Raw genomic sequence first — 14,765 nt, forward strand, 5'->3', positions numbered from 1 at the left:
TTAAATTTTTGTGAGCAGTCGGGTTTTTTTTAATAGCTGGGGCAGTTTGCAATATTGCGCTATTCAGAGAGTATTTAATCAAAAAGCTACCGAGTTAGAATAGAAAAGTTGCAGAAGATAGGGGTTTGCAGTTTAAGTGGCCATTTGTGATCGCATTTTCTTTCTCAGAGATGAAAATTCTTCTATATAGTTTCATATTCAGTTGAATATTTCTAATTCAACTTCAAGCATATTCCTGTGTTCTGAGAAATTTTAAAGTAAAGTAAATTTTATCTTTCCACTTCTGTCACACTTTTGAATCAATTAGGATTTACAACGTAATACTACCTATAGATACTAAATTGAAATATTTAGTTACGTATTTAGAGTATAGTATAATGTTACGTTATTCGTTTATTTTAAAATAATTTCATGTAAAATGTTTTTTTTTCCTTTCACTCCTTTAATTACTATATATTTATCAACATTACTAATATTATTAAATTCTATTATTGAAAAATGAATTAAATGACTCAATAGACATCTAATTAGTTTTTTTAAATAATATTATAGGAGAGACTTTTAAAATCACCTCATGATGATTTTTTGACAAAAGTATAAATAATTTTTAACTTTATCAAATTACATTTTTTTTATTATTATTTAACAATATAACTTTTTAATAACACATTCATAGTTATTTTGAAGTGAATTTAATAAAAATAAATGTATCTATTAAACATACATTTATTATATTTACACTATTTTAATAATATGTACAAAGTCGATTCTAATCTATGTAAAAAATCGATTTCAATGTCATTTCCAAGCTTAATTATTCATCGTATCGCATCGCCATCTTGTTTTAGACATGGCGGTTGATCACGTTGATTCGTAATTTGTAGATGTAGCGTCGTGGTAAACTATAAATATTCATCTAAAATGGATAGTGAATTATCTTCAATATATTACAGTTATTAAATATTTCCAAAAGTGTAATTATTCTGAAACGTTAATTTAGTTCTTTATTGTGTATTGGTAATATATATAGAGTAGGCGTTTATACGCCTATACGGGCTTAACCCAAGCCGCTTACTTCATTATATTGATTTTCATCGTTCAATGCTCAATTATGATGATGTATACGGTAAGATGAATTTTCTATATATTAACATAATCAACGATATTTTATCAGTAACTGAATAGATTCCAGTTTATTCAATTAAAAATGCCAATTTCATTTTAATATTAAGAAAAATTTGCTAACTCAATAGTATATACAGTTTATGTATTTTATGTACCATAAAATATTTTAAATACATAGTAAATTATTGATTTGATTAATATAATATATATTTATTATTAACTGCAAACTTTTATCAATCTTTAGAGGTTATGTTTTTTAATGAAATATGTAGTTTTATTTATTGCTTACATCAAATAACTGTAGACAAAACATTAATTGGCAGCTAGAAGGTCCGTAAGATTTGTATTTAGAATATAATATACAAAAAGTTTTGTTAAGTAGAAAACAGAATTGCAACAGCTTATTGATATGTATTACAATGGCAATAAGCTTGATATATATGATGTATTCACAGCATTAATTATATCAATTTTGTTAAATTTTTAAAATATTTAATAACTAGGGTACAAGCACGGAGCAGGACACTCGCTTCAGTGACAAAGAGAAAAAGCTAATGAAACAAATGAAGTTTGGAGATTGCTTGACACAGCAGGTAAAATATTCTTTGGAATATATGTGTAATTTTTATTTTATTATTAGATGTTTCACAGAATTGCATAGGGAACACTCCTAACAATAGAAAAATGCAGTTTTTGATATTATGTTTTCTAGAACTGAAAAGTAGTGGCAGGGTAGGGCAGGGAGAAGCTTTATAAGGTGTTAAAACTAAAGACCTATTTGTAATTTTATTGCTCTAATCTGGTAAGATCGGAGTGGAGCATCGAAAATTATTCTCTCAAGTAAGAATTGTACCTGCATCTATTGCATATAAATATAATAATCCAGATACTGTCCCACTGAGCCATAAAAGCTCCCGCTGAGCCTCTAGTGGCAATGGCAATATTCTTTGTACAGCATCGTATTGTTTTGATAGTTATTTAAAAAAAAAATGCTTCATTTTTATTTGCCTGTGCTTTACTTGTGTTAACCATTTAGAAAATTTATATAATCTATATCACTTCCATAACTGACGAGTTCACTGACAATTACACATGTAAATTACACTGAAAGACATTACTTCCAGCCTGCAGCAATTGTTTAAAGAAACTTCTGTATTTTAATTTGAAATATCGGTATATACTATTGAAATGTTTATATTACATATTATTCTTTACAAGAGGCAAATAATAATGAAATTTTGTATCTTAGACATGAAAATAGTTTTTATCTAAATTACTAATTTAGATAAAATGTTAACCATATTTATTTTAAGGTGGACATGTCAAAGGTGAAACTGGACGTCCTGAAGCCATGGATCACCCAGAAAATCACCGAGATCTTGAAGATGGAAGATGATGTGGTCATTGATTATGTGAACAATCAACTTGAAGAAAAGGTGACTAATATTTCTACACTGTTACATAAATATTTCTAAAACAATGTAATCATTGCAGTTTCCTTTCGTAAAAATATAAAAGAAACATGATCGTTCAGTCATTATTACAATTAATATAAAAAGGAAACTGCAATTGAAGTATATAATTAATAAATGTATATTGATTGGCTATGGCTATTTTTATGGTCCCATCGGTTAGCGCGCCGCCATCGCCGCCAGCCGCAGCCGCCCGCCGTCGCCGTGCGTCCCGCTCTTCTTATGGAGGCCCTTAGCATTCTGAATCGGTATTTACGGGGAAATTAAATACTTAAATGCTACTTCAGTAATGAGTTCATACACAATGGCTCCGAGGTGCTCAGAGATAGATTTGACTCGGGGTAGGGAAGTTACGTCGTTAGGCTTTGCGGTCAACATAATGTGGTTGTGTTCGCAACACAGTTACAGATGCAAGAGGATTCAATATGGCGTCCGTCGGGCGTCGTATCGGCGGTGGTGGCGGCGAGGCGCTCCCCACTCGGCGGGCGGCGCGGCAGCACTGTACATCTCGCCTGAAAACCGAAGCCGCATCGTCTTCAAATATTAATATGTACTTAATGTAACTATTTCCGCTTCCCTACCCGAGTCACTTCTGTCATTCATATGTTTGCGCTTGCAATGAGACACTCTGAACGCCTCTTCGAGTCCAATTTTTTCTCCGAACCGACTTGTAACGTAACTACTGGTAAAGCGCTCTACTGAACGGTGTTTATTGCGCTCGTGTCAATAGATGATTAATTGTATGATATTTTCTTCCCGCTCCGCTTCCTTCGTCTCCCAGTTCCCTTGTCCAAAGAAAATGCAGATCAACTTGACTGGATTTCTGAATGGGAAGAACGCGAGGCTGTTTATGGGTGAACTTTGGGAGCTGTTGCTGAGCGCGCAGGCTAGCGAGAATGGCATCCCTGAGTCCTTCACACAACAGAAGAAAGAGGAAATTAAGAAACGCATGGTACATTTTTATTTGTATACTTTAAAATTTATATGTTGTAAATAGATTTATAGAGATTATTGTGAAGCAGCTGAATCGCGTGTCTGTAACGCGCAACGGTTGTGGGTTCCTTTCTCAGGCAATGTAATTAATAATTTCCCGCCAAGGCAAATGCATTTGTGAGTTCTGCCATTTAACAATGTCTTGAATTTGGACGGAAAGCGAAGAATGTCTTAATGTGTTATAAGACTGTTTGTGTTAATTTTATTTCTGAGTTTATCAACTGAAATATTCTAAATAATCTGACTGACTATGATTTTTTTATTATAAATTTTAGTAACACTAGTCATAATTATATTTTACCTAAATAGGAAGAACAGCAAAAGGACAAGGACAAAGACAAGGACAGGCGCAGGTCCCGTTCGCGCTCGCGGCGGCGCTCGCGTGAACGTCGCCGTTCTCGCACCAGGTCACGTGATAGATCTTCTGACAGGAAGTAAGTATTGAAATATTAATAGGCCATTACAAACATCACCTAGGTATTAAATACCATTTCTTGGGATCGTATAGCGTTCCTAAAATATGTAAGTGATGTATGAAATATGTAGGTTTTGTATTTAATACTTTGCCTAGATTTTCTATACAATACCCCATGGCCAGATAATACAGATCGATAATTTTTTATTTTAATTCCGATTCTTACATTCAAATTATCATTGGGCAGCAGCACAGCGTCTGACCGTAAACGCGACGGCAGTGAGTTCAATTCCCACTCAACGCACATAGTCTCGAAAATTGAGCGGAAAGTAGGGATAGTCCAGACTCACTCACTTCAATCTGCCCACTCCTATATGAAAGTGTAAAGCTAAACTATATTGTATTTGCAACAGCCGTCGTCGCAGCGGTGGCAGCCCTCGCCGATCGCGGCGTCGCAGCCGTGACAAGGTGAGCCAGTCGAAGCCTCATGTAGATGACATCAAGCTACCTGAACCTAAAGGTTAGTATATCTTAGCTTATTACATTGCATAAGCTTATTACACTGTTCAAGAATATTTAGAGGATAAACATGAATGGAATTAATGTCTATTGAATGTAATGGAGGATATCTGCCAGCTAATGTAATAAATTGTACCATTGATTTTGAAAAGAGCAACTGTTTCCGGCTCATCTCAGCAGAACTGCCTTCCGAACCGGTGGTAGCTTTTTGTTCATATGTTCATTCGATGATTCAAAAGTGCTTATAATAATTGCCTATTTGAATAAAGAATATTTAGAATTTTTGAATTGTTAAGTAGATACTTATAAGTATCTTTTTAAAATCATCTTCCCAATTTGTCGCTGATCTACTATTACGCTGGTTCCATTTTGTTAATAGAAATGTTCTCTATGCTTTCCCTGAGAAGTAAAATATACATTATTTTAATATAATTATGCTTTATGTAGAAAATGGAAAATCACCTGAGAATAAAGAAGAAAAGGATGTTGAAGTAAAGGAAGAAGAAAACCACATCTCAATTGATTCCATCAAAGAAGATGATAATCCAGAGACTGTTGAGAAGGAAGAGAAAAATGAACCAGAACCAAAATCAAGATCTGCTTCACCTAACATGTACGCCCATTGAAATATGATAAAAAACATTTTTTATACTTTATGCTCTACTCGCTAGCTAGGTGGACAGGGGAGCCACAGGAGGCTGCTAAGATACTTCATTCCCCACTTATGTTTATTAAGTGGCAAAACTTAATGCAAACTTGTTGCCAGAAGGAGGATATGAAAATAATCCTTTCCTCTGAGTGGGACTCGAACTTAATATAGTCGCATTCACAGTCAGCCCGTGTTCCTTTGCGCCAAAGCCAAAAAAAAAATCTCTAATTTAATTCCTGCCAAGATTGATTATACCTCCTATTGTTCAGTGAACCCTATCATAAAACAACTTCACTTGCTGTGTTTACACATGACGGCGTCGAGTTCTAGGCTAAAGAATGACCTTTAACTATGTTGTATACATAGCTGTGTAGGCTAAAGTGTAAAGACAAAAAAATATATAATAGATATTATTATATTATAATTATTTAAATTGATTGTCGTGTCAGATCTGCAGTACAGAAAGAAGAGGAAAAACCTGTGGAAAAAGTACGCCACTCGTCTAGTGAACGTCGGTCTTCATCTGCTTCTTCTCGTAAGTTAATTTAGACTTTAATTTAATCTTTCGGGCGTCGTATCGGCGGCGGGGGGGCGAGGCGCTCCCCACCCGGCGGGCGGCGCCGTTAATTTAGGCTTTAATTTAATCTTTTTGAATAATAATAAAATATAGTTTATATATATTCATTAGTTCAAAGAATTTTATTACATTGATTAAACACATTTGATTATTATAGAAATAGTTACTACTTTCTTTACTTATGTTAAGTAAGTACTTAGAATTAACAAAGAACTGATCAGGAATAGTTTTTAATTTGTGCGTAGTATCTCGCAAATAGCATTTGCCTGAGTTGAGCTGAGCCGAACACTTGTTTTCTTGCGCCACAATTTCCCTTATGGCGGTGAATTCATGAAGTGCCAAGTAGTATCTTTTACAAGTTTTTTTTTAATTTCATTTACATAGATGGCAGTGCCAAGAAGAGGTCGTCTCATAAAAAACGTCAGTATCGTTCTAATCGTGACTCTTCAACAAGTGTCAGTCCAAGGCGAAGTTCGCGCCGAGAAAGGTAAAACTGATTTTTTTTAATAAAATATGTCTAAAAAATTATAAACTTGATGTCAATTGAAATGTCTCAGAATACTCAGTATTAGTCTCATTGTCATGAATTTTATCTTTATCTTTATTATGTCTTATTATTTCCACGGTATTGTTTTTAGTCTGCACTATTTAGACCAGAGACAAATCCTTGATGGAGAGGAATGAATTATTCCTTAGTCTGGTAAGACAATTCTAGCAAAAAAAATTGTTGGTATCCGCCTCTTAATACGCCATGTCTCGAAAATTGGGCGGTACGTGGGAAGGTATTTTTTTGAAACACTGTTCCCTCTGCTTACCCTACAATGCAGGCTGCAGCAGATAATGTTATTTTTATTTGTAGAAGCAAGTCTCGTCGCCGCAGTAGCCGCCGCCGCTCCGTGGAGCGCCGTGACCGTGAGCGGGAGCGCGAGAGGGAGAGGGAGAGGGAGCGCGAAAGGGAGCGACGTCGCCGTGAGAGGGAGAGGAGGGAGAGGTATGCCAACTAGGGACCACCCCATTGATTATGGCACATGAATTTCATAATTCCTGACCCTTCCCAGTCCTTTCCACGTCTGGTCTAGGATAGTAACTAGTAAACTGATGGTAAATTATTTGACGTTCTAAAAATTAAGCAAGTTTCTTCTTAATTTAAATCAAATTATTAATATTGTCATTTCCCGCTTTGGTAAGGAGACAATGTTCCCTTACTTAATATGCAATGCCTAAAAATACCATGAACTGACTGATACAGATTTAGACAACAGACAAAAAATATATTTTCAAACGTCATGTCACAAAGCACCTCATGAACGTTTGTCACACGAAGTTGATTCCCCATTGAGATGTGGCAAGATTTATGTATGGACGGAATAGTTGCGGCATCAAATGCTGACAACAGTTCCATTCTATTTTTAACGTAACAGTTATTATGGGCTGTGTCCATTACACTCTCTCTTTATGAGAATATATAAATGGTTATAGAACCAATGTAAAGGTGGCTTCATTTTTTAGTTTTTTTAAAGCAATTAGTGTTTTTTTTGTGTTAGTTTCTCTTTTATATATTTATTATTATTGTTTTATTCGTACATATAAGATTTTTATATTTTTTATTATTTATGGTTTAAATTAAGTTAATCATTTACGTATTTTATCCTATCTATATGTTATTTTTTACTTAGTTAACTAATTTAAAAGAAAATATTTAATCGTATGAATGTCGCAATGCCTCCAGAATTCGGTAGAAAGTGGGGAACGGAGTGTCTTAACACTAGAATCCCTCTGTCTACCCTGCTTTGTGCGGGAGATACACGGAGATTTTATTTTATTTTTAAATATATTTTTGCAAAAACCAATGTTTCGAAAACTTTATAGTAGTCCATGCCTATCCATGACCACGGACTACTGTAAAGTGTTCAAAATGTCGGTTTTCCAAAATAATAAATATACGCGGTTAAATATTTCCATATAAAATGTGTAATGATCGCAGAATTCAAATATCTAATTAATTAATTCAGAAGTTGTAATTTTTCCGGTTTTTATTTTGTATTACATATGTGTAGATAAATCGTTATATAGTATACACAAAGAAAATAGACTGCTTAAAATTCGGCATGAGAATATACAGAGATTGCACTGTAAATTTGATTAGTTAAAATACTCCCCCACGCTTAGTTCAATTTTAGAGACAGCGTATTATGTGTGGAAACTCGACGCCGCACTAAAGCAAGTTTTCGTCCTTTCACTAAAGAGAGTCAATGAAAATAATTTATCCTCCTGAGTGGGAATCCAGCCCAATCCGATTCATTTTTTATTATAGACTTTTTTAACATATAAAGTTATGCATGCCAGGTCGCGTGAACGTCGCCGATCGCTTGAAAGACGTACTAGACGCACGCGTTCACGCTCTCGACGACGTTCAAAGGAAAGGTAATTTTTATTTTTGTTATTTTTGCTTCATATATTATTTTGTTTGTTTGTTGTGTTTATTTGGTTATATTTTTATTTATTTTGTTTTGTGCTTAATTACTGTTGTCGCTTGTTTCGATATTTTTTTAAATAAATCTTTAAAATTGGTCATAAATTTTTCATGATTACTTTGTATGAAATGATGAGTCACCATAATGATAATTATGCGAAAAAGTTCAAATCCAATAGGCATCCTTGCTTAAAAAGAACTGCCCCGATGGACACAATTCTTTTACACAAGACTTCCAAGAATAAAGTAATATTTTTAAATATTTTTTTGTGTTATACTGAGAAAGAAAAATATTTTATTAATAGTCAATATTCTTTTGAACACCAGGTCTCGTGATCGTCGAAGGTCGCGGTCCCGCCGCCGCTCCCGTTCCCAGCGCCGCTCTGGCAGACGGTCCCGCGACCGACGCTCCAGAGACCGCAGGTCTAGAGAACGCCGATCCAGGGAGAGATCTATGTATTGTATAGTTTTGATATTTATTTTTAAGCCTTTTTTTTTTTGAGGCCGACGTCACGCAGTGACACAGCGTTTGATTGTAAACGCGACAGTTGTGGGTTCGATTCTCACTCGGGCGAATGAATTATTATTATTTTTTCATTTCATATAATGTTGAGTCCATTCGATAATGTCTCGAAAATTCGGCAGAAAGTTGAGAACGGAGTGTCTTAACACTAGGTACCTTCTGCCTACCGTGTATATACAGGGTATAGCTTTATTTTTAACTTAATGATGATGAATATTGGAAACTTTTATTAACTGATTATTACAAATTTTTCATAGGGAGAAGAGGTCGAGGGACAGATCGGGCAAAGATAGAAGGTCGAGGGAAAGAAAATCGCGTGAAAGAAGATCCAGCGACTTGATTAAAGAACGTTTGGAAAAATCAGTATCCATACCACGTAAAGGTGAGGCTTACATACTAGTGGTATGTCGTAGTGTAGGTCTTAACATATTAGTGTTATTTATTTCCATATGGTTATTAATAACACATTTTTAATTTGTTACAGAAAACGTGGAAAAACTGAGTAAAAAGTCACTTGAACGAGTGTCACTACCTAGGGAGAGATCTAAGGGGCATGCGACGAGTACAAGCAGAGAGTCGTCCGTGGTAAATGAAATTAGAGATAAACCCATTCCACAAAATGATAGTCAGGTTAAGACAGTTCAATCATCAGATGACGAAGATAGAGATGACTTCATAACGGTACCTGTTTTACGTGAATATTCTAAGAGCCTCTCTCGCACTCCTTCGCCTTTCTTAAGAAAACATGAGATGGAAAGTAAGAAATCAGAAAGATCGGGTGATGACGCGTCAGGCAAAGAACATAATGAAGAAAACACCAGTAAAGTTCAGGAGACTAAGAAAAACAAACGTAAAAGCAAGCAGTCTGAATCAGAAAGTGAGAGTAGTGAGGAGGTATCTAAATCTAAGAGCAAATCAAAACTTAAACGTAAAGAAAAACCAAGCTCTAAGAGATCGAAAAAGGCTAAGAAAGAGAGTTCCTCTAGTGAAAGTGATTCTGAAGATTCTTCTTCAAGCGATTCGGAGGAAGACAGGAAAAAGAAGAGTAAGAAGAATGCTAAGAAAAAACTAGCAAAGAAAGCTCGTAAGAAGAGAACACGTTCATCTAGTTCTGAGTCCAGTTCTGAGGAGGAAGTCAAACATAAGAGTTCCAAAAGCAAACAAAAGAACATTCCAGAGGAATCTGATAACGACAAAAAGTCCAAGAAAAGAGGAAAAGAAACAAACGTTGACCGCGCTAAGATAGAAAAGGCTGAGAAACAAATCAAGCCAAAGAAAGTTGATTCTGAAGATTCGCGTGACGATAGTTCAGATAGTGATGAGAAGTCGAACAAGAAAAAAACAAAACATGATTCAACTTCTTCAGAAAAGGAAGTGAGGCGTAAAAAAGGAGATGCTATAAAAGAGAAAATTACTTCGCCAGAAACAGTAAAATCTAAAAAGGATGAAAAACTACCGAAAGTCAAGCATGCGGATGAAATGAAGCCCAAAGTACGGGAAGATGGTGAAAAAAAGGCAAAGAAAAGAGAAAAAGAAGAATCGTCTTCAGACAGCGACCAGGTTTCGAAGAAGAAACCTAGAAAGAAGATATCAGAATCCGATTCTGACTCCGATAGCGATGAACCCAAAAAATCAAAAAAGGCTAAAAAGCACAAGAAACATTCGAAAAAACATAAGAAACACAAAAAACACAAGAAAGCATCCAAACGAAAAGATGATTCTTCGGACAGCGATGATGCAGAGGAAGAGGAAGAAGACAGCAAAGTAAATAATGAGGACTTAGAAAAAAAACTTCGGGAGAGGGCGTTAAAGTCTATGAAAAAACAAACTAGCGCTTCCGGGTCCGATTAGCAGTCACTTCATAGGGATTCGACGAAGTCACGCTTAAACAAAATAAAGACAAAAAAACATATAAAATAAATAAGTAAATTTTGTCTTTAATTTGTGTTCTTGTGGTGATTTTCAATGAGTCTCTAATTTAGTACTTTGCAGTAACTTTGTCTAATTTTACGCTATATAACTACAATTTTAATGACGTAGGAAAAATGATTTAAGATTACGTGTATGTCCTTTGTTAGTAATAAAATTTGCTGAATATACTGTTTTGTTTTATTATTTAACTATTTCCTAATTAATTATTGCGAACACTAAAATCACACACATTGTTTCTATAATTTATTCTATACAATTTTAGATAATCATAATTTAAAATAATATGAAAGTTAGTTTAAAAAATGTGTTAATTCTTTGGTATACTTTAACATTTTTACATATTTTATTAAATCTATTACTGCATGGTTTTACAACATCCTTATAATTGGTTTTTCTTTTATGGTATTGTTATAAATAAGCTTGAACTCCTATTGTGTACATTATTGTTGTGATAATTTCAGACTGCACGCTTGACATATTTAATCTGGTAATCTCGAACTACACTTAAATATAATTTAATTAAAAGCTGTAATAAAATAGTCTTTACCATATTTCTATTTACAGTTATTTGTCTATATGTAAATATTTTCCGTATTTAGCCTCGGTAGCTTAAACATAACAATACATAAAGATTTGCTTATAGAATATCTATTTATCTTAACAAAGTTAAGCTTATCGCCTGGTATATCCTCTGTAACCAGTTACCAAGTTAGGTGTGACACCATTATTATATATATTTCCCTTGAAATACCCATAGCCTAGATGTCCCCCGCCTACATAATTAGGGTTATTGTAACCATAGTAAGAGTTTAGACCGCCGTTGCCTCCAAAACCACCGTATCCGCCGTTACCGTGACTGTGGTCGAATCCTTTTTGTACAGGACCTAAGCTGTTTGGAATATATCCGGTGTTGCCATATCCGGAGTCATATCCACTGCCGGAGTAACCACTGGCCACGTGTCCAGTCCCGCCATAACCACTAACACCATATCCGTTGGTGCCGTATCCGCTGCCACTATATCCGCTTGCACCATGTGCAACAGGACCTATATTATTAGAACCATAATATCCCTTATATCCGGCTCCTTCGTAGCCTATGGCATTATGAGCGCTATAACCTGTACTTTTTAAAGAGTTATCGTAACCACTAAATCCTTTATAATTAGGTTTATTTGAATAATCATCTATAATTCCAAATCCTGTCACTGAAAACCCATATCCTCCAGGATAACTTCCACCCCAATCGGCGTATTGACTAGAATCTGCAAAATAAACAAACATTATTGTTACACGAACTTCTACCCAGTTTGTCTAATTATAGTGTACAAGTACTTACTTACTTCATAGTTTATAGTTTTTGAAAACAAGTTTTTCAAAATTGAAATTGTAAAATTCTTCATACATTCATACAAACAATATAGAACATATATTATCTTATGCATAGGGAGGGGAGGAGCCGAGTGGATCGTGTTTCCTATTAATAGTAAATTTAATTTTATAATATTTTTTCTGGTTCTACTTTTGGTGATCGCTCACACAATTACTATGCTCAGCTTATGCCCCGCGGACTATACCTACATACAAAGGAGTATCTCTTAAGTTTCGCAATTTTGTTGTGTTTGTTACAATTATTGTAATATGAATTAATAATGCCTTTTATTTTTTACCATGAAAAAAAAAGAATTCAATATGTGTAGTGTGGCTAATGAGTTGTGGCTGCAATTTTCCTCATTTTTAATTTCCTAACGGAGTGTGCAATGCGCAGAAGTTTAAAAAGCCTAATTACAAGGCAGCTACAACACTTAAGCCGTACTGTTTGTAATACTTATTGCAAAAAGATTTATGCGAGCAATTATTTTGCGAAAATATGTCATACACATAGCTTATATTTTTAGTAGTCCATTTATGCAAAATAACAACTATCCACTTTACTTACAAGAACTGCTTGCAGTTTTGAGATCACCAGTAGTGAAGATTGCTTTTTTTTGATCATTTTCTTTGTTATCAGGCGCTGGCGCTGCAAATGTCGACACCGAAATGAGAAGAATTAAAAAGAATTTGCCGATTGCCATCTGTAATTAAAAAAAAATATATGCGCAAAACGAAGAATAAATAGGTATACACAATATGTTTTTTATACACAAATTTATGTAATATAATGTTTTAATTACGGTATTTTAATGAATTGCTTATATAATATTGAAAATATGCATTGTTATGTATATATAGTAGGTACGGTTCGCGCCTCACCACACTTCCTTGGTGGCTCAAGGTATTAACTGCTGAGATAATGACATACTTAGAGAACATTTATATAGTAAATTAACATGAGTAGGTAATAATTACAACACGAAGGTAACGTTTAATATTCTGACCCTCGACACAATAATGGAATAACTGTTGGAAAATAATCGCACTTAACATTAACTTATTCACTGTTAAAGGTTATACCTGAAGTTGTGTATTTTCGTCGAATTGACAACCTCGTTCTTACGGAAGTCTTCTAAAATATAATCTCAAGACTCTATTGTCTTCTCTATTTGGTATGCGTCGTTTAATATATTCTGCTCCACTAGTAACTACGCTTAAAAATAACAATATAATAAACAGAACAGATTTCCATGAAACATTTACAACACAGTACGCGTAAATGCACGGATTGTGGGTTTGGTTCCCTCTCGGGAAAATGATCGATTTTTTTTAAAAAAACAGCTTCACGTTGTATGCCGCATATAGCAGAATAGGCAGAAGAAATCTAGTGTTAAGACACTCCGTTCCACTTTCTATCGAATTTTTGCTTTTGATTGACGGTACTCAACGTCTGGCTTTTGCATTGGTGCCAGAGCGAAGAAATGAAAATATTAATAAATAATAATTCATTCCCCCAGTTGGAAAACGCACCTACAACCGTCGCATTAAAGTCACACTGCGTTACCACCCCTGTGGGCATATATATGGCATTACTTATTTAATATTTTAAAATCAGCGGAAAGTGGGGAACGAAGTGTTCACTAGATTTCCTCCTAGGTTCGCTACTACTACGAGAAAAACAAAACATTTTATAGATTTTTCTTAATTTTAAAAATAATTATGTTTTTTTTAGTTAAAGTTGTTGTTTTAGTAGGTGTGTTATGTAGGTAAATGCATTGTGATTTTTTCCGGACTGATAAAAAAGAACTATTATTTTCCAAGTGGAAGCGTACTACTACTAATTCACTACTATTCCTATTGCTTATCTAGTAAGGTGGAGGAGATGCGTGCTTATTAAATTTATTTTATTTATATTTTTTTATTATTAAAAAAAATAGTATCAAAAAATAATAATTTATATAAAATTCCCTTGAATGGTACATAAAAAAATTAAAATAATAAAACCACAACCTATAATTATTTACCAAATTGTTATATTTAAATTTGACTTACATTAAGAGTAACGTTCCTCGATTTCGTAACAGAGCACCAGTATTGCGGATGAGCTTAGACGCTCTGAGTGCGTACGCATACATACATACCTTTATAAACCGTGGGAGTTTTTGTCTTGTAATTGACAATGGTCACTGAGAGGTAATGAGTTCGTTTGTAGTCAGTCCGTCCTTCTGCAGAGATGCAATGACGCAGACTAATTTTAGCATGACACAATGTGTCATTCCCTCACGAGCCATAAAACCTCCGGAACGTACATGTAATAGCCGAGGTCGATACTATATTTGCATAGTTTATTACTAGATTTTTTTCCGGACTACTTAAGTGAATTTATTAGGTACTTCAAGACCGTTGAATGTACTTGTAATTTAAGTATCTGGAGTAATTAAGAAAGCAATTAGTAAAATAAATATAGGAAAGAAAGATGTTTCTCCTAGTTTAATTATGTAGATTTATATAACACTCGCAGATTCACTGTGGCTGTGACTGTGGTAGTCTATTATTGTTAGGTGCAGTTTAAATATTATTTTGAGAAAAAATAGCTGAAATTGGTGAAATGACGAATAACATTTTGTTCTTACGCTCGGCTGCGTAGAGGATGTCGTTACAAGGTCGCTAATAGTGATTGCATTCAATTTTAAGAATAGATTACAATTAAATGTGT

General features: G+C 34.3%; 2 protein-coding genes across 5 annotated transcripts; one reads left to right on the forward strand and one right to left on the reverse strand.

Annotated features, from left to right (window-relative positions):
* The first annotated feature begins 848 nt into the window (after window positions 1-848).
* Window positions 849-10,845, forward strand: LOC146532625 (uncharacterized). Of its 3 annotated transcripts, XM_085195479.1 has the most exons (14): window positions 849-1,126; window positions 1,629-1,718; window positions 2,439-2,561; window positions 3,379-3,549; window positions 3,900-4,024; window positions 4,419-4,525; window positions 4,972-5,137; window positions 5,623-5,708; window positions 6,135-6,237; window positions 6,610-6,741; window positions 8,097-8,174; window positions 8,551-8,679; window positions 9,004-9,128; window positions 9,231-10,845. In XM_085195479.1, the coding sequence occupies exons 1-14, from the start codon at window positions 1,112-1,114 to the stop codon at window positions 10,595-10,597; spliced, it is 2,817 nt and encodes a 938-aa protein (XP_085051605.1). In that variant the 5' UTR covers window positions 849-1,111; the 3' UTR covers window positions 10,598-10,845. The 3 variants fall into 3 exon arrangements, with proteins under 3 accessions (XP_085051605.1, XP_085051606.1, XP_085051607.1); XM_085195480.1 differs by lacking the exon at window positions 8,097-8,174; XM_085195481.1 differs by lacking the exons at window positions 849-1,126; window positions 1,629-1,718; window positions 2,439-2,561 and adding an exon at window positions 2,755-2,845.
* Window positions 10,846-11,207: 362 nt separating this feature from the next.
* Window positions 11,208-14,242, reverse strand: LOC146532626 (uncharacterized). 2 transcript variants are annotated; one of them, XM_085195483.1, is made up of 4 exons: window positions 14,102-14,242; window positions 13,130-13,257; window positions 12,615-12,750; window positions 11,208-11,940 (listed from the first exon to the last, which is right to left on the reverse strand). In XM_085195483.1, exons 3-4 carry the CDS (start codon window positions 12,748-12,750, stop codon window positions 11,351-11,353), a joined length of 726 nt encoding a protein of 241 aa, XP_085051609.1. In that variant the 5' UTR covers window positions 13,130-13,257; window positions 14,102-14,242; the 3' UTR covers window positions 11,208-11,350. The 2 variants fall into 2 exon arrangements, with proteins under 2 accessions (XP_085051609.1, XP_085051608.1); XM_085195482.1 differs by lacking the exon at window positions 13,130-13,257.
* Between the last annotated feature and the right edge of the window lie 523 nt (window positions 14,243-14,765).

This window comes from Heliconius melpomene, chromosome 13 (assembly GCF_056956725.1).
Source record: "Heliconius melpomene rosina isolate 202511_hmr_F chromosome 13, ASM5695672v1, whole genome shotgun sequence".
NCBI lineage: Eukaryota > Metazoa > Arthropoda > Insecta > Lepidoptera > Nymphalidae > Heliconius > Heliconius melpomene.